General features: G+C 43.8%; 1 protein-coding gene and 2 non-coding genes across 3 annotated transcripts; 2 read left to right on the top strand and 1 right to left on the bottom strand.

The window, feature by feature from the left end:
• Nucleotides 1-602: 602 nt before the first annotated feature.
• SIRT4 (sirtuin 4) lies at nt 603-14108 on the bottom strand. Its single transcript, XM_022550939.3, has 5 exons — nt 14044-14108; nt 10186-10683; nt 7429-7723; nt 7090-7302; nt 603-5161 (listed from the first exon to the last, which is right to left on the bottom strand). The coding sequence occupies exons 2-4, from the start codon at nt 10680-10682 to the stop codon at nt 7150-7152; spliced, it is 945 nt and encodes a 314-aa protein (XP_022406647.1). The 5' UTR covers nt 10683; nt 14044-14108; the 3' UTR covers nt 603-5161; nt 7090-7149.
• Nucleotides 14109-18173: 4065 nt separating this feature from the next.
• Nucleotides 18174-18314, top strand: LOC115804137 (U4 spliceosomal RNA). Its single transcript, XR_004024987.1, has one exon. It is a non-coding gene; the product is annotated as a U4 spliceosomal RNA (small nuclear RNA).
• Nucleotides 18315-19021: 707 nt separating this feature from the next.
• On the top strand, nt 19022-19162 carry LOC115804127 (U4 spliceosomal RNA). The gene has a single exon (XR_004024979.1). It is a non-coding gene; the product is annotated as a U4 spliceosomal RNA (small nuclear RNA).
• The last annotated feature ends 419 nt before the right edge of the window (nt 19163-19581 follow it).

The following is a 19581-nucleotide window of genomic DNA, read 5'->3' as shown; positions in this document are numbered from 1 at the left end:
AAATAGAGAAAAGAGTCACCCAAGTACTCCAACTGGGCTCTAAAAATATCCTCTGACGTAAAAACCTACCTCTTTTTATCATCCCAAGTGTTGGGGAAGAGAGAACTAATTCCTTTAACGATCTTTAAAGAGCATCTGCGGGGTGCTCACTACAGGAAACGGAATACGGGAAACACTGGTACAGTAGCTGGACCGAGAGTAATACAATGTCTGGATTACGTACATCCCAGAAGCCACAGCATCTTCACAGTGCTTAGCACATCACACACGCTCATTAAATAATTGTTCAACGAGGGTAGAGCGTCGCGCAACGATTTTCCGCAGGCGAGGAAAAACCGCGTTGCCCTATTTACCTTTTTCGGGTCGCGTGACCGTGCGCGCCCAATCCTGTCAATCCGTTGGCCACACCCCAGGGACGGAGGATTATGGAGTAGGAAATGTGATTGGGTATCTTTTGGGCACGTGGCTCTCGGTTCCTCTTTTCTATTGGTGAACAGCGGCCCAGTCCCCAGCCTACCTCCGCGCCTCCCAGACTCAGGCCCCGCCCCTCTCGCGCTCGGTAGGAAGCGGGGTGGGGGGGAGGAGGAGAGTCAGCGCAGGCGCAGTGGTTGGCGTCCTCGGAAGGTGGGAGGCGGTGCGCCCTTCAGAATCCGGCAGGAAGGACAGAGTGGGCGAGTCAAGTGTGAAAAGACGGTGACCTCCTGTGCGTGTGACGTTGGGGTCAACTTTCTTACCGTGCGTGCCCCTCTCTGGGTCTCTCATTCCCTGCACATACGCACCTCTTCCCCCAGCTCCCTCTACTAGTTTCCGGCTGGTAACTCCTCCGTTTCATTCATCCTGGGGAGGCACCGAGGGGACCAGGAAAGTGGGGTGCAGGAAATCAAAATGGGGCGAAAAGGAGGAATGGCCAAGGAGAGAAGCGAGTAAATTTCGGACGAGCCAAAGGCCTCAGGGGCGTCCCAAGTTCTCACTTGAGTCCCCACCCCCTTCAAGAGAAAAAGAAAAGGTGAAGGAATTTGCAGTTCTGACCATGTTTTTGCTTTTGCTGTTGCCTCCGTTTGGAATGATCTCCCTCTCCCCGCTTGGTGATTGCCTATTCATATTTTAGGACCCAACTGGGGTCACTCTGAAAGTTTCTTGAGCCTTGCCCTTCTTCCTTCTCAAAGTACAGTTGCTTAGTTACCCCACCGAATTTCGAGAACATTCAAAAGAGAGAGCGAGTTCAAAACTGGACTGGCTTTGATTACTGGCCTGGTCACTTTAGGTGACCTTGGGCAAGTTACATAAGGTCTGTGAGCTTCAGGATCCTTATCTTTCAAAAGAAGTAACAGTGCGTGGATCTTAGGGTTGTGGGAATAAGGTGAGTAAATGCGTTGTAAAATGCTTCCTACAGTGCTTGTTGTAAATGTTCAATAAATACTATTTCCGAAATAGAAGGAAGGATACTCTTTTTTTAACTTTTTGAATGAAAGAGCCTTTAAATTCTATAGTGCTTTACAATTTTCAAAAGTTTTATACACGATTTCATATAATCCCATCATAACCCCCACCCCTATATTGCCCATCCCCCCTTCCCTCTCCCTACTGGTAACCACTCATTTCTCCTCTATATCTGTGAGTCTGCTTCTTTGTTTTATTGACTAGTTTGTTGTATTTTTTAGATTCCACATATAAGTGATATCATACAGTATTTGTCTTTCTCTGACTTATTTCACTTAGCATAATGCCCTCCAAGTTCATCCATGTTGCTGCAAATGGCAAAAGTTTGTTCTTTTTTACGGCTGAGTAGTATTCCATTGTATATTTATACCACATCTTCTTTATCCATTCATCTGTTGATGGACACAGGTTGCTTCCATACCTTGGCAATTGTAAATAATGCTGCTGTGAACATTGGGGTGCATGTATCTTTTTGAATTAGTGCTTTTGTTTCTTTCCAATATATACTCAGGAGTGGAATTGCTGGGTCATATGGTAGTTCTATTTTTAGTTTTTTGAGAAATCTCCATACTGTTTTCCACAGTGGCTGCACCAATTTACATTCCCACCAGTAGTATAGGAGGCTTCTGTTTTCTGGAAGAATATGCTTTATTTTCTTTAGAAAGGCTTTATTACATCAAGCAAAGCTTGGCTTTTGTAATTTTTTTTTTTTTTTTAAAGACAAACAGGTACACAAAAAGGAAAAGTGGCTCTGGGGAAGATCCGAGTGAGTCTACTCAAAGGAATACTCAATAGGAGACAAAGGTTTGGCAGGTAGGATGGCTTCCCCTCCCACCCTCCTCCCATACTCTAGTGATAATGGCTGATATCTGCTTACTCTGTCAGGCACTGTGCTGTGAGCTACACGTGCATCATTACCTTGTTTAGTCTTCATAACCACTCAATTGGGTAGCTCCTATTATCCTCATTTATAGAGACTGAAGCTTAGATAAAACAACTTGCCCAAGTTCACCTAACTACTAAGTAGCAAGACAGGGTTGGAAATCCAAGTCTGTCTATTTTCTATTTCAGTGCTGTGCTATATTCCTTTTCTATTAAATCGAGAGAAAAAAAAACATTCTGCTTTCATGGATGAGTTTAAATTTTTTTTTTCTTCATGAAGTGGAATTGATCTCTTTTGTGACAGAAATTACGGAAACAATCTGGATCTCAGAGCACCATCTTGAATCTCAACAAGAATAATATATCTGGAATTAACTATTATAGCTGGTGGCAACCTTTGCTATTCCTCAGAGCAAGGTGACCAACTCATCTTTGTTTTAGCACTTCAAGTCCTACATCCGGAAAACCCCTCAGTACTGGGCAATCTGGGATGGCTGGTCACCCTACCTAGGAGTGTCGAATTTCCTATCCGTCCTGACTTTGATCCTCTCAGGAAATGTTTGGCATTCACTGAAGACTGACCTTTATGCATATCCAAGCATCTCATGTGGGATTAACTCATTAAGTGAGCTAACATGTTGTAAAATACTTTGCACAATGCTTGAGATATAGTATGCTCAACAAATGCTATTATTTTATTTCTTATTTATTTTTTGGCTGCACCACACAGCACATGGTATCTTAGTTCCCCGACCAGTGATCGAACCCGTGCCCCCTGCTGTGGAAGCACAGAGTCTTAACCACTGGACCACCAGGGAAGTCCCAACAAATGCTGTTATTTAAGGGAGAACTGAGAGGATATTCAATTTATGACAGCATGAAAGAAGGAATATGAGTTAGTGGGAAGGAGATTCGAGTATTCTGTACTTGTTTGCCTTCATGACTTGTACTTACTAAAACTGTGATAGCAGAGCTGTTGTGGAAGCAACAAGGAAGGATATGACTGAAAGTCACAGCCAAAGCTGGGCTTATGCAGTTACAACCATGTAAGCAGGGCAGTGAAAGCTGAGAGCACCCGCTAGTAGAAGTCTGTTATTCCAACCGAGGGCACTTACAGCAGGTTGGGGACTGCTGTGCTGGTGGAGAGCAAAAGATGTAAAGTAAGGAGACCTGAGAAGCATCAGCTTCAGGAAATACCAGGTTCCTCTTGAGACAAACTTTTTGCAAAGAATTCCATCTCAGGAGGAAATATGAACAAAACAAACATTCCTAAGGCCCTCAAGACTCGGTTTCATAAATCATGCCAGCATTAGGTGATGAAAGAGCCTGGCTTCCCTCCCTCGCAGCCTAATCTGCTCTCCACTGCCCACATTTTAACCATTCCTGGCCGGGTGTACTGTTGGCTTCTACTTCTACTTCAGGCTGACTTCCTTCTAACTATAATCTTCAGACAAGTAGGAAGCGTTGCTGTCTGAAAGAACTGGGAGAAAGATCTACTCAGATTCTCGTCCTGGCTCTGAAACAACATACTGTGGCCTTAGGTAAGTGTGGATCTTAGTTTCCTCAAAAATAAAATGAAGGGGTGATGGACTAAATTTCCTCTCCTGTCATTCCATGCATGACTCTGTGACATATCCTGGTAAAGGATGAGAGTACGGGAGGTAACACATCCTCTGTGAGCCACTTGAGAGCAAGAGGTTGTATCTTTGTAGCCTTAGTACCTAAATACAGTGTTGGTCAGTAACCGTTTATGAGATTTGTGGATGAGAATGGCTTGGGATTCAAAAGACCCAGATTTGAATGCAATTATTGGTGGTACTGACTGTGGGTAACTGAGCAAATCTGGTTCAGAGCACCTTAGCATCTCTATCTGCAAAAAAGCTGGAGTGCGATTTACCACAGCCTTACGACTCTCCAGAATTAATGAATGGCTGTGAGCGAACCTACAGCTGTGCAGGTGAAAAGAACTCTGTGTTTTCAAGATCTTGGGTTATCCCAGTCAACTGAAATTTGCTTCCTAGGCAGATGCAGGATGAACATGTATTGCTTGCCCTGATTTTAGACAAAAGACTACCCAGAATAGGCTGTGATTCTTTCATCCGCTTCGCTTTTTGATGAGATCGTGCAGAAAGCTTTAGCCTGCAACAATGATTCTCTCTGGCTAACACAGTAATCAAACAAGTCTTGCTGCTTCCCTCAGCAGAAACAAATCAATTTAAGAACCCACTTGGGAATTCACTGTTTCCTCTCTGCAGACCAGGTTCAAGGCTGGTCTCATTCTGGCAGCTGAAATCAAGCAGAAATCCTTAGAGAACCGTGTCATAAAGCCACATTCACTTTTAGCTGATTAAAAAATATAAAAATATATGTAACAGCCCACATACCTAATGTGCTATTTAAAAATATGCTTTCTCTATTCCTTGGTTTATAAAAAATTCATTCATATCATTGTTCGTCTTTTCAAAAAATATATCAGAATGGTTCAGTTAAAGACATTTAAGCATTCGGAATTATAAATTAAGTCATTTCCTTCCCCCTTTACCCACATTAGTGAGATCCCTAGGTTAGTACTCTGGAGGTACATATTTCCTGGGCTATTTCTTCTGCCTGATGAGATAAAAAGGGAGAGAAAGCAGTTTTCCTATCAAAAGAAGCTGCGGCTTTGAAAAAGTCCTCTTCAGGGGCAAATCTCATCAGCTGGAAGATTTTAACTCCTGGGCTCTGAAAGCTGCGGGGTTCAGAGATGGGCTGGCAGAGAGATGTCGGTTTGCTGCCCTCTGCAGGCGGCAGTCGGTAAGCCTCGATCAGTTAGAGGAAGCAGGGATGAATCCTTAGGGATCTAAAAAGAAATAAAACAAGTTAATGCCAAAATAAGCTGCCAGTGGGGTGGAGGAAATGATTGTGTACATCAGTCTACCATAAAAAACCCACAGCATTTAGGGAATGTCAAGATGGCCACTCTGTGCTGTTAGGTGCAAACAGGATGTAATAAAATACTGTACTGCTTGATTCAACTTTCGTAAGAATAGATTTAGACTTAGTTATACCAGAATGTTAGATTTTGGTTATCTCGGTAGTGGGATTATGGGTAATTTGTATTAAAATCCTTTTTACTTATCTGTATCATCTAAACTTTCTGTAATAAATATGTATTATTCTAGTAACAAGAACTAGTTAAAAAGTGATTTGCCAAGGGGACTTCTTGGGTGCTAGCAGTGTTCTGTTCCTTGATTTAGATGCTCTACATCGTCATCAAGCTGTCCACTCATGATGGCTGCGATTCTCTGTATGTCAGTATACTTCAATTAAAATGGTTTTTAAAAAGTGGTTTTACCAGGACTCTCACACATTGTTGGTGGGAATGCAAAATGGTGCAGCCACTTTAGAAGACATTTTGGCAGTTTCTTACTAAACTAAACATACTTTTATCATATGATCCAACAGTCTCACTCCTTGGTATTTACCCAAATGAGTTGAAAACTTACATCCACACAAAGACCTCCACATGGATGTTTATAGCAGCTTTACTTTTTTTTTTTTTTTTTGCCATGCTGCGCAGCATGTGGGATCTTAGTTCCCCCACCAGGGATCAAACCCGTGCTCCCTGTAGTGGAAGCACAGAGTCTTAACCACTGGACTGCCAGGGAAGTCCAGTGGCTTTATTCATAATTGCCAAAAAGTTGGAAGCATCCAAGATGTCCTTCAGTAGGTAAACGATAAATACCATGTTAGTGAACAGGGGCAAGGAGTATATGGGAACTCCTGCACTTTCTGCTCAATTCTGCTGTGAACCTCAGACCTCTAAAAAAAATAAAGTCTTTTTCAAACTGGCTGTACTCCTCTGGGAATATATTAAAAATTATTGAATTGTATGCAATAAATGAGTGAACTGTATGATATGTGAATTATATCTCAAAGCTGAAAAAAAAAGCTGTTATATTTTTTTAAAGTGGTTGTACTCGTAGGTGAAAATATCAATAGATATAAAGTACTGACACATGCTACAATATGGATGAATCTTGAAAACATTATGCCAAGTGGAGAAGCCAGACACAAAAGGCTACATACTGTATGAAATGTCCAGAATAGGCAAAAACAGAAAGAAGATTAGTTGTTGTCAGGGACCAGGGGGTGGGGAATGGGGAATCACTGCTAATGGGTACAGGGTTTCTTCCTGGCATGATGAAAATGTTCTGGAATTAGTGGTGATTAATGTGCAACTTTGTGAGTGTACTAAAAACACGTTAATTATATACTTTTAAAGTGTACTTTTAAAGGGTGAACTTCATGGCCTAGGAATTATATCTCAATAAAGCTGTTATTTTTTAAAAATGGGGAAAAAGGCAATGGCAGATTTTGGAACATTGTCTTAAATAGCTATGTGCCTAGAATTCAAAAATCAGTCTTTCGAACAATATAGCGTAATGCACGTTAAAAAATTAGTTTCAATTAAGAATGGCCAGGGCTTCCCTGGTGGCGCAGCGGATGAGAGTCTGCCTGCCGATGCAGGGGACACGGGTTCGTGCCCCAGTCAGGAAAGATCCCACATGCCTCAGAGCGACTAGGCCCGTGAGCCATGGCCGCTGAGGCTGCGCATCCGGAGCCTGTGCTCCGCAACGGGAAAGGCCACAACAGTGAGAGGCCCGCGTACCGCAAAAAAAAAAAAAAAAGAATGGCCATACATTAAGAAACCTAGACCCTTCTCTCTTTTGTCAGTGCTCTCAGTTGAGCGGGAACTGGAATCTGGTATCTGAGAAGGCATTTTACCATTGGCAGCAGAATTCAAGTGAAAGTCCCAGTTTCCGGGTCTGGAATATCAGGCTGTGGTCAGCGTGGGTCTATTAAAGGCAGCAGCTCTCCACAACGAGAATCCAGTTTCAGACATGCCAAGTCGTCCGACCGTGTGGGCCCGATGTTCAGTATTGCAATTGGCAGCTTCCTCTCCTGGGCAGTGAGGATGAACCTGTAGCCCGAGTACACCTGTCGGAGCAGAAGACGCAGATAAGAGCTCTCTAAAGGCAGGAAGAGATAAACCAATAGGGAGCCTCTCCCGGGCTCCCCAGCCCGCAAAGGGGGCAGTTACCATCCCGACACCAAGTCAGTTACCTGCAAGGACGATCCCACCACCAGGAGGGAGTCGGCTTCTTTTACCCGCTTGTGCACAAAATTAACCTTGTCAGGGTTCACCGTGTCCCCGAAGAAGACGACGTCTGGTTTCAGGGGGCCCCCACATCGAGAGCAGGGCGGGACCCGGAAGCTCTGTACCTGCTCCTCAGTGAGAAAGACGTCACCGTCCGGAGCCAGGCCATGGGCCTCAGCGCTCCAGGTGGGGTTCAGGACTTCAAACCGCTCTTGCAGTGCCCCTCGGGGAGTCTGCTCACCGCAGCCCAAGCAGAGGACCCTGAAACCAGAGAGGAGGCCAGCTGTGCTGGGGAGGCACGAAGCTACTGAAGACCTTTCACCCCCAACCATCTCTAGCTCCTCCGTCACCACTTTCTTTCCCTGACACCCACCGTGTTTTCCCCGCTTTATTAATACCTTTTCATGACCTCTTTAGCTACCACCTTCCTTCCACAGCCAACCTTCTAGAAAAACGTGCATCTGTTTCCTTACTACACACTCCCTGCTTAAACCTTCTGCTAGCTCACTTTTATCCTTAACATGACTGCAAAGCCTTTACCACATTTTACTTAGTGCCAAAACCAGGGTTTTTTTTCCCCCTTCCCCCTCCATCCTCTGCTCTAATCGCTGCTGTCCATTGCCATCTTCTCTTTAAAACACTTTCTGGGGAGTTCCCCGGTGGCCTAGTGGTTAGGATTCCGGGCTTTCACTGCCAGGGCCCAGGTGCAGTCCCTGGTCAGGGTAATAAGATCCCACAAGCTGCATGGCCCTCCAAAAAAAAAAAAGAGAAATTTGAGTCCTTTGTCCACTGCTCTGTGCCCATCGCCCATAACAGTGTCTGCACATAGCAGGCACTCACTAAATAGCTGTTGAAAGAAAAATGGAAGTTGGTTCCTCTTCTGCTCCTCCAGCCTCCAACCTGTTTTCTTTCCACTGTCCCTTCCTGGGGTGTCTCTGTGGTCACTGCTACAGTGCCTCTGTGCTAACAGTTTCCTCCTCTATACAGGACTCCACTCCTGCCCTCTCCCCCAAACTTTAGTCCAAGTCTCCTTGATGGTCGTGTCAAACTTAACTTCTGTCTTCAATCCCCCTCCACAGCTTCTCCATCACCTTCCTCCAGTTACTTGGGCTGAAACCCTTGGGAAAAAACTTGTTACTCAGTTTTCTCCCTTTACTCTCTATCTAGTCAATCATCAGACTGTGTTGGCTTTTATTTTTTTAACTTAAAAGGCCTCCTATGAAATGACAAGAAGTCTTGGATTTGTTTTAAAATATTTCAAAAAGAGACAGAGAAAGGATAAGTAGACATGGTAAAATCTTGATAAAACTCTTGGATCTGGGTGATGGTATGTGGGAGTTCATCATACTACTCTCTTTATTTTTGTGGATGTTTGAAATTTTCATCATTAAAAAAAATTTTAATGGACCCATAGCCATCCTTAGCTCTCCCATCCCCTGATGCCACCTTGGTCTGAGTCTTTCCAGCTGACTTTCCTGAGCCACTCTAATTCTCTAATCCTGTCCAGGCTTCCTCAAATGCTATTTTTATCATATTGCTTTCTTGCTCAGAAACCACTAACAGTACCCTTTGGTCTCTCACAACAGACCCAAAGTGCACTGCATGATTTTCAAATGCATCCAGGATTTGGGTCTAGCCTTCCCAGACAATCTGATTTCATACTAGCCTCCAACGAGACCAGGCCAGACTCTACAAGTTCCCTTCACTTGGAAAGCCCTCTTTCCCCTCCTTTGCCTAGTCATACCTGAGCTATTCTCCAGCCCCACCTCACCCATAAAAGATTACTCCAATCTTTACTAACTCTGTTTCTCTGAACCTGTAAAACATGTCTATCAAGAACCACATAATTTAACAATCACGTGTGGAGTGGTTTGTTGTTAAACCTGTTATTTTTGGGTCTCCCACCAAACAGATTACAAAATTCTCACATATTAAGCAGACCACGTTTTATATTTTGGTTTTGACCTCTCCACACCAGCAAGTAGCACACCAGTAGCACACCACGTGTTGCAGACACCCAATAAATATTTTATGACTGGCAGACTGATTTCAGTCCTCAGAGGGTGATCTCTGGGGCTTACAGATAAGGAAACGGTCTCCAATTAGCTACAAGTTACTGCCAGGGCTACATATGGTCATTTCATCAATATTTATTGGGTTCTGGCTATCCTGTGATCTATGTATCTAGGCACTGGAAACCCAGCAGTTTGTAGCATATGCTCTGCTCATAGTTCCCTCGGGACACTCAGAGGGCACCTCCCACAGTTCTCTTACAAGTTCCTGTGTCTCTCCTGTTTAGGGAGTTCCCTGGCCATGGAAGCCTTCTCCGGAGGAGCAGAGTCAAGTGTTAGGGAGTTAATTCCCCCAGAGTGACCGTCAGCCAATGAAGGATGGGAGGCAGTGGATAAACACCCCAGTTCCCCTTGACTTCCAGTGAGACGGTTCTGAAGCTGCTCTACAGTCAGAGCGCCCCTGACACGCTTGAGCCCCAGATGCCCCAAGCAGTAACCCACTCATTAGCAAAACCTTACCCTGCCTTTCCCACTTTCCCTGTTTCACTTCCCATTCCCTCACTGAGTTTGCTGGGATCAACCCCAAAGTAAACAACTTCCTCCCAAATCGTTTCCTCGTGGTCTAACGAAGACAACAGTGACCAGGACGGCCAAGGTCCCTGCTCTTATGGAGCACGTGTCTGCATTCACACTGTTTAGGCTTTCCTGCACCTGTGCATGCATCCGTGGAGTTCTGTCAGGCGCTGACTCCCCGCCTTGGTGTGCAAGGCATCCACATTTTGGGTCACCAACCAGGACAGCTTTCCGAATCTCTCCCAGTTGCTCAAAGCCCAGTGTGCAGGGTTAGGCTGGTGGGAGGAGAACTGAGGCCAGCCCACAAAGTTTCTCGCCCAGTACCGCTGGCGGATTTGAGCGATCCGTACAAAATCCCCATGCTGGATGGGCCTCCGGTCCGTGCGGGCATAAAGTCCCACCTTTTCTGACCTGTAGTCTGGGATTCCCGACTCAGTGGAGATTCCTGCCCCAGTCATCACTAAGAGTCTCTTGGAAAGGGTGATAAAGCGCTGTAACTCTTTGACCTTCTCAGAGTCCAGAGGAGGACTTGGTGGCACAAATAACCCAGTGGATCCGCGTGAGCACTGCTGGCTGAGGTTCGGCACCCAGCGGCCTTTTGCTGTCCTGAAAGTTAACCCAAAGCTCATCCTCATTCTAGAGAGGGAAAAAAAAAAGCATCAAGTGAGAAACTGGGTTTTGAAAACCAGGGTAACCAAGGGAAGGGGGGAGGGGCAAGATGGGGAAGGGGATTAAGAGGTACAAACTACTATATATAAAATAAATAAGCTACAAGGATATATAGTACAACACAGGGAATATAGCCAATATTTCATAATAACTATAAATCGAATATAAACTTTAAAAATTATGAATCACTAAGTTGTACACCTGAAAATGTCAACTACACCTAAATTTTTTAAAATTTTAATTTAATGAAAAAAACCCCACAAAACTGATGAATGGGTAAACAAAATGTGGAGTATATAAATGAAACAAGATTAACCAAGGGTTGTTAATTGTTGAAGCTGGGTGATGGGTCCATGGATGGGGGTTCATTATATTACCTATCTCCACAATAAAAAAAAAAAAATTGGTGGCGGGAAATTCCCTGGCAGTCCAGGGGTTAGGACTCTGCTCTTTCATTGCTGACTGTGCAGGTTCAATCCCTGGTTGGGGAACTAAGATCCCACAGGCCATGCAAAAAAAAAAAAAAAAAAAATTTTTTTAAAGTAATTTCTTAGAGGAATGTTTGGATTGCAAATGCTCTAGTATGCCCAGAACAGTGGAAGTACAGAAATGCCAAAAGCCATGAGATGAAGGGAAAAAAAACTTCCCCCACAAAAAGAGGAAAAAAAAAGAAGGAAGGGGGAGGGGGAATGGCAGGGGGAGGGGGAGGGACAGGGAGAAAAGAATGGAGAAGTTTGAAGAGAAGCCAAAATGTGGAATGCTTTGCCTTAGAGGTAGACAAAACTCCAATATCTGGACCATATTAGCTTAGCAGTCATATAGTATTTGGCGAAAACGTATTTGAAATTAAATAAACAAAGTGAACTAGGGCAGGTAACTGAAACATATGCCTGCCTCATGTTGCCCTTGATCTAGACAAAAATGAAAGCAAGAGCACACGATTATCAACAGAATAGAGATTAAAAAGGGCTAAGCTTAGCCTAAAAATATATAGACAAACCCTAACTAACTCTAGGCAAGAAACTAAAAAATAAAGAATGGAGGGGTAGCATCCTTATTTCCCCAAAACAGCCCACCCTAAACGGGATTTGGGAGCAGGTTACTAATGAGATTTCAACTTACATCTGGAAGCTGCCAACCCAAAAGGTATCTAATAATCAGCAAACTGGTACTTTGAAATATTTTATGAGAAGGGTGACAAGAGCCAACAGCACTATATTGAGAAATGGCTGGGGAATAGGAATTTGTTGGCATTGCATACAATACTGTCCTCTGAAAGATAATATCTAGGTATGAGAAAAATGTACAGGAGAGTAGTACAGGTTTTTACCTAATAAGAAGGCTATCCAGGGACTTCCCTGGTGGTGCAGTGGTTAAGAATCCACCTGCCAATTCAGGGGACATGGGTTCAAGCCCTGGTCCGGGAAGATTCTCACAGGCTGCAGAGCAACTAAGCCCGTGCAACACAACTACTAAGCTTGCGCTCTAGAGCCCGCAAGCCACAACTACTGAGCCCGCGTGCCACAACTACTGAAGCCCACATGCCTAGAGCCCGTGCTCCGCAACAAGAGAAGCCCCCACAATGAGAAGCCCCCGCACCACAAAGAAGAGTAGCCCCCACTCGCTGCAACTAGAGAAAGCCCGCGCGCAACAATGAAGACCCAATGCAGGCAAAAAAAATTAAAAAAAAAAAAGAAAGCTATCCAACCAGACCATATTTCCAGGGGTGGATTCCATGCTTATGAGAACAGCCTACCGATAGTGAATTAATCAATGACCGCAATACCTAGAAGGACAGCCCCCAGATAAACAATTCACTTGAAAGGTAAGCCCCTTCCCCCCACAGATACTTAGAGTGTATTTATAATCTTGCTTTGTAATCCAAATCAATCTTTGGTAAATCTGGAAGGGTGTGAGCTAGTTCAGCATCTAATAACTCACGGATGTAATGAACACTGGGGCCCCAGGCTTAGAGGAAAAATTGACCTTTGCTAGGGGTGTGTTGGTAAACTGGCTTCCCCTTTACCCTCCCCCTCAAAAAAAGATAAAAGAAAATAATCCTATTGTGGCCAGTTTCAGGCTACCAATGGTTTATCTAACAACTGGCCAGTAAATTCCCAAATATTTAACAACTGACCCTCACCAGTACAAACTGACTCCACACCCTCCTGGGTCCTTTGAAGTCCAACCTGAAACAACAAGCCTACCTTTTTATTATCTTTTTAGTAATTTGTTTTGGTCAAGAATTTCTAATATGTTCCACAAAATAAAACTTTGTCCCCACACTAGACTATTTCATAACAGCCCAAGCCAATCTGTCTTCCTGATCTCCTAAGAACCTACAGCCAGAGCTCTCCTATGCTGTGGCCATCAGATGAAAATTAACTATGGCTGGCAAATCTGCCAAGGCTTTCTGCATCCAAGGGAAACTGCATATTTTGGTTTCTGAAAAGAAAGGGGGGGGCTCTAAAAAATAAAATCTATTTTAAAAAGGAGGGAGGTAAACTAAAAAATTGATAAAGCAGAATTCTAGCATAATATAAGGCCTATTCTGTCTCTCCCAGTAACACCTGGCTGGTCAGAACTGAATTTCTTATAAACTTCAAAAAGTTAATGGTTTACCTCAATATCTTTTTTAAGTCCCTTAATTGCTCATTGTTAATATATGACTATATCTAAAGATGTCTCTATCAGAGGAATACATTTATATTTTTAGTTAATACTATCCCTTGGGGGACCGTGTGTCCCATAAACCTACTTCCCATTTTATAAATCAGAATTATCTTATTTCTTCATAAACTAAAGAAGCACATTAGCGTTCCAGTTTAGCTGATGAAACCGTTGCTCAGACTTTTCGAGATTTTGATTTTATTAATGTAATTAAGCACATGCATACCTTTTATTCTATTTCCCCCATATTCTATTAGTTTACCCTCAATTGCAAATAGGGCTTCTTGGACAAGGTGAAGGGTAGTGAGACCTGACAAGGCATTCTACCCCAGCTTTTTCTAGCTGTAAAAACAAGGCCTTTATGTAATATTAGATAAAATGCAGAAATTCTCTAGTGACACGCACCCCATATGTAAACATTATTTTATGCTGGGCTTTCCAGATCTGGGATCAGGACCCTGACTTCTCCCTGACATTCCACAGCAGTGAACAGCTAAACAGATAATCCCGATTCCTGAGACCGGAGGGCTCGGGAAACCCCGCTGAAAAGACGCTCTGTTGGAACAGCTGCTCTCTCCCAGGTCCCACCAAAGGGCAAAGAGGAGAAGTGGAATCCTCAATTTATAGAAACCTGCAGCCCACACAGAACTCACTTACCTTTCACAGCTTAAGGGACACTCCGCGCCCGACAGGGGGACCGACTGGCTGTATTTGCACTTTGGGAAATGTAGTTCATTAACCTGAAATGATGCAAGAAAAACTACAAGTCCCACAAACCTCTGGGAGGGACCCAGGTTGTCCAGTAGCGCCCCCTGTTGGCCTTTTGTGGTCAGAGGCTTCGAACCCTGGTACGCGATGTGCAGCTGTCTACCTAGCCATCATCTCTTTGAGAGAAGCGGTTAGAGCTTGGACGTCATTGTTCTGAGTGCAAAATAGTACATCCAAACAGCGTTAACTTAGGAATTCATTCTTTAGAAGCTTTAGTAATGGATCTAGGTTTGACTCATCCTCAACTTCAGTGTTTCCGAACCTTTCCACTCATGGAAACGGAATCAAGTTCCCACCTTGCAGTGAGTTGTGAAGAAATGCATTCACAAATAGCTGAAAAACTGATGTTTTTACAGTTAAAATGAACAATTAAAGTGAAATATAATATACAGGGACTAATGTGTTTACCCACGTGGCTTCTCCAATTTTCTCATCTTTTTTTTGTTTGTTTTGGCTCCGTTGGGTCTTCGTGGTTGGGTCTTCAGGGTTGAGTCTTCCTTGCTGTGTGCAGGCTTTCTCTAGTTGCAGCCAGTGGGGGCTACTCTTCGTTGTGGTGTGAGGGCTTCTCATTTTGGTAGCTTCTACTGTTGCGGAGCACGGGGTCTAGGCGACCCGGCTTCAGTAGTTGTGGCACATGGGCTTAGTTGCTCCGCAGCATGTGGGATCTTCCCAGACCAGGGCTCGAAACCATGTCACCTGCTCTGGCAGGCAGATTCTGATTCTTAACCACTGCGCCACCAGGGAAGTCCCTTATTTCTCATCTTGTGTTTTTACTAAATTAACCAACACAATGCCTGGGTCTTACCCCCAGAAATTCTGATTTAATTGGTCTGGGGAGACATTTGGGCACCAAGTCGGTTTACAAACCTCACAGTTGCTTCTAATATGTAGCCAGTGAGAACCACTGATCTGTAGCATTGCCTAAATAAGACATCGATTTCTAAGTGTTTTAGAACATATCAAAGGATATGCTAGCACTGACCTTGAAGACCACTCTAAGGAGCCACTTCCCCCATTTTAAAATGAAGTGAGGGGAATTCCCTGGAGGTCCAGTGGTTAAGCTCCGAGCTTTCACCGCCGATGGTACAGGTTCAATCCCTGGTCGGGGAACTAAGATCTCGAAAGCCACTCGGTGCCGCCAAAAACAAACAAGCAAACAAACAAAACTGAAGCCCAGAGGAGTAGTATGAAAGCTGGAGTCAGAGTCTGACTCTCATTGAATGCATAGCAGTAAATATTGGTAAAGTAACCCATTTCAGTAGTTTGGGAGCAATATCTCCAGCCACACCTCAAATAGGTCACTGGGCTGAGAGAGCCACCTGACATGAGTCTTTTTTTCTTTTTGCAGTACGCGGGCCTGTCACTGTTGTGGCCTCTCCCGTTGCGGAGCACAGGCTCCGGACACGCAGGCTCAGTGGCCATGGCTCACGGGCCCAGCCTCTCCGTGGCAGGTAGGAAGATGGCATGTGGGATCTTCCCGGACCGGGGCACGAACCTGTGTCCCCTGCATCGGCAGGCGGACTCTCAACCACTGCGCCACCAGGGAAGCCCGTCTTTTGTACCTTAGTTAACCTGACCACATTGGCTGGGAAAAAATTTTAAAAAGGATTAAAATATAGACTGGGGGGCTTCCGTGGTGGCGCAGTGGTTAAGAATCTGCCTGCTAATGCAGGGGACACGGGTTCAATCCCTGGTCCGGGAAGATCCCACACTGTGGAGCAACTAAGCCCGTGCGCCACAACTACTGAGCCTGCACTATTGAACCTGTGTGCCACAACTACTGAAGCCCGCGCGCCTAGAGCCCATCCTCTGCAACAAGAGAAGCCACGACGATGAGAAGCCCGCCCATGGCAACAAAGAGTGGCCCTGGCTCGCTGCAACTAGAGAAAGCCCCCACACAGCAAGAAGACCCAACACAGCCAAAAGTAAAAACAAATACATTAATTTTTTAAAATGTATACTGGGAACTTTTATGAAGTCAAAAAATTATAGGGCTTCCCTGGTGGTGCAGTGGTTAAGAATCCGCCTGTCAGTGCAGGGAACACGGGTTCGAGCCCTGGTCCGGGAAGATCCCACATGCCGCGGAGCAACTAAGGCCCTGCGCCATAACTACTGAGCCTGCGCTCTAGATCCCACGAGCCACAGCTACTGAGCCTGCGTGCCTAGAGCCTGTGCTCCGCAACAAGAGAAGCCACCGCAATGAGAAGCTCGTGCACTGCAACAGGAGTAGCCCCCGCTCGCCGCAACTAGAGAAAACCCGTGCACAGCAACTAAGACCCAGTGCAGCCAAAAATAAATAAATAAAAATAAATAAATAAAATTTTAAAAAAGAAAACAAAATTGTAATCCAGAATATTTTCTGCACACATGGGTATTTGATTAAAACCTATGGAAATGTCAAAACATGACACTACCCCCAATCCCAGGCAAATTTTATTGTGGAAAACTTCAGAGCCACATTATTTTTCCAGTTCTTCAAGTGGAATAAGCATCCTTAAAAGACTGGCCAGGAACACAGGATTATTGTGCTTTTAGGCACCAAAGAATTTCATGTTCTGGGGAGAAGTTAGCTGAGTTTTCTATTTTTCTTAGTGCTGGGAAGTCATCTGTGGAAGATGAAGTCATCCAAGACAGCTGGTGAAACAATTTCCCTTGATAGCTACTGACAGGGTGTAATGAGCCACCCAATCGAGACATTCTCAAGGGCTGAGAAGTTCTTTGGATGACCCTTGTCTTTTTATTTCTCACAACTCCACCACGCTAGGAATTAATGACAAAGTCCTTGGCTGGATCAAAATCAAATACTCTAAATTAATCAGACTGTTAGCCTTTCTTTTTTTCTGCTGTTTTTTCCTACCCTGCCAATTATGGCTGTGGAAAAAAAATTAACTACACATCAGCATCAAATAGGCCTTTTTATGTCATTTTTACATCTAGTTGATGACTACATAAATGTTCAGTGAGCAATACTTTGAACGTTTCATGTTTGAAATTTTTCATAATGAAATTTTGGGGGAAATATTTTCTCAGAGTACTAGTTGCATCTTAGTGAGTAGCAAAAACCAAAAGTCTTTTGGAGAGTACAGCTCAGAGCTGAAACAAGTTCAGACATAGGTTTCTAGTAGCTTTCCACTTGCCGAGCCAGTAACAGTGAAAGTTACTTCAAACTCATGAACTGTAGAAGTAGCCTCTCTCCTCTGATTTAAGATGTCCACAGAAAACCCTTCCAGGTTAAACATAGCACATCATCCAGAAATTCTACTTCTAGATATAAACACAAAAGAATTGAAAAGAAGGACTCAAACTGATACTTGTATGTCAATGTTCATAGAAGCATTATTCACAATAGCCAAAAGGTGGAAGCAACCTCCTGTCAATCAAAGAATAAATGGATAACAAAATTCCATACAGTAGAACATCAGCCATAAAAAGGAACGAAATTCTGAAACATACTACAATATGGATGGACCTTAAAAACAAGGTATGAAATAAGCCAGACACAAAAGGTCAAATAATTGTGTGATTCTCTTATGTGAGGTACTGAGAGTTGCCAAATTTATAGAAAGTAGAATAGAGGTTGCCAGGAGCTGTGGGAGAGAGGAATGGGGAGTTAGTATTTAATGGGAAGTTTGTTTGGAATGATGAAAAAGTTCTGGAGATGTACAGTGGTGATGGTTGCTGAATTTAGAAATGGTTCAAATGGTAAATTTTATGTTATGTATATTTTACCACAGCACCCTTACACTGAGTACATTTCTCATCCTCCCCAATTTATAGTCTGAATTAAGTTTATTAGCATGTTCCCTCCCACAATGCTTTGCTTCATTCTCCACTCAAAACTAAGTGAAATCAAGCAACTGAATACTGAGAAACAGCTTATATATTTCCGAGACATCTTAATATGGTTGTATAATTTTCAGCCCATTAATAATTAAGGGTTTTGCCTTGAGGCTGCAACTCACCTTTCTGAAATAGGAACCTTGCTTATTGGGAACGATGAGTGGGGGGCTATGTCCTCTAGCTTTGCGCAGTGGCAGTATCGTAGCCAATGAGGTTTATCCGAGGCGCGATTATTGCTAATTGAAAACTTTTCCCAATACCCCGCCGTGACGACTTGAAATATAGTCGGCATTGGCAATTTTTGACAGTCTCTACGGAGACTGAATAATGCAAGTTTAAAAAAAGTGTTTCATAACCACCGTAAACCTACGGGAGAATACGTTGTAAGTCCCAAGTCACAAACTGCGTGGAAGAAACGCCGAGAGTCCAAAATGACTAGTAGTTGTATGCCCGATTTCAAATTTTTACCGTTACTGGATAGGGAATTGACTTGCTAGAAATTCCTAGCACGTGTTACTATCGTTTTTGGTTTCGATTTCAATATAAACGATTAGCTTTTGTAAACAGTTCGTTTCATACCTGTTCCTCAGTTTTAGTTCGTTCTTTACACTTGCGTGTTAGTTGTTGTCCAAGTCGTATTAATAATTTTTTTATTTCTTAATATTTATTTTTCTGGTTTTAACACCAACACTTCCATTTACTCGTCCCGTCTCGCATTACTCTCTGTTTCGGTTTTTTTCTTGTCGCTGTTCTTTAGAACGCGAGTCTTACCCGCAGCGTCTTGGTGATGTCATGGTAATTTGCATAAAATTCTCCAGCGTCCTTAGCGAAAGGCGTTCTTATTTTCGAAAGGTTAGGGTTCGACAAGAGTTGCTCTAATACCCGGCAGCTCTTCGCGCACACGTGTTTTAAACAGGAATGTTTGCAGGGAAATGCTTCATATCTCACAGCTCGTTGTTAGTCGCTCGCCCTCATGGTAAAGACAGTTGTCATCCATGGGGGAGGTAGGTGCGCGCTCCCGCTCTCTAGCTTTGCGCAGTGGCAGTATCGTAGCCAATGAGGTTTATCCGAGGCGCGATTATTGCTAATTGAAAACTTTTCCCAATACCCCGCCATGACGACTTGAAATATAGTCGGCATTGGCAATTTTTGACAGTCTCTACGGAGACTGAACGATGCATGTTTAATAACAGATGTTCAATACTTATTACATTTCCGGTAATGAGTGTTTCGACTGTTGAAAATTTTCTGGGGTTTTTTTGCTTTTCCTTACTGAAGCATTACGGAGATTTTCTATCGTTGAAAGTGTGGGGTGAGTCTGTTCCGTGTTTTCCGAAGGTCACAGGTTCGTAGGAACCGACGTGAGCCTGAAAACATGTCGTCCAAACATTTCCTTTTTAAAGCGATTAAGAAGAAAGGACACAGTGGGCTTTTTTAGGTCGTACTGTAGAGTCCTGAGCACAGCTTCGTTTGCAATTAAATCGGTTTATTCTTAGTGGGGTGCTGGTTTCCACAATAACGGCTCCCTATAGTCTTGTGCTGTTAGGAGGATCAGGCGTGTCCACGGACAGAAGGCCTGAGGAGTCT

This window comes from Delphinapterus leucas, chromosome 14 (assembly GCF_059928025.1).
Source record: "Delphinapterus leucas isolate spDelLeu-1000000601 "Yukka" chromosome 14, BTC_Dleu_Yukka2, whole genome shotgun sequence".
NCBI classification, from domain to species: Eukaryota; Metazoa; Chordata; class Mammalia; order Artiodactyla; family Monodontidae; genus Delphinapterus; species Delphinapterus leucas.
Note: the sequence above shows the minus strand (reverse complement) of the source record. Positions and strands in the feature narration are given on the sequence as shown.

Coding starts and splice junctions, on each gene's coding strand:
- SIRT4 (XM_022550939.3), bottom strand. CDS start 10,682: ATGAGGATGAGCTTTGGGTTAACTTTCAGGACAGCAAAAGGCCGCTGG. Junction 7,724..10,185: donor CTCCACGGATGCATGCACAG/GTGCAGGAAAGC, acceptor CTCTGGTTTCAG/GGTCCTCTGCTTGGGCTGCG. Junction 7,303..7,428: donor TGGTGGGATCGTCCTTGCAG/GTAACTGACTTG, acceptor CTGCTCCGACAG/GTGTACTCGGGCTACAGGTT.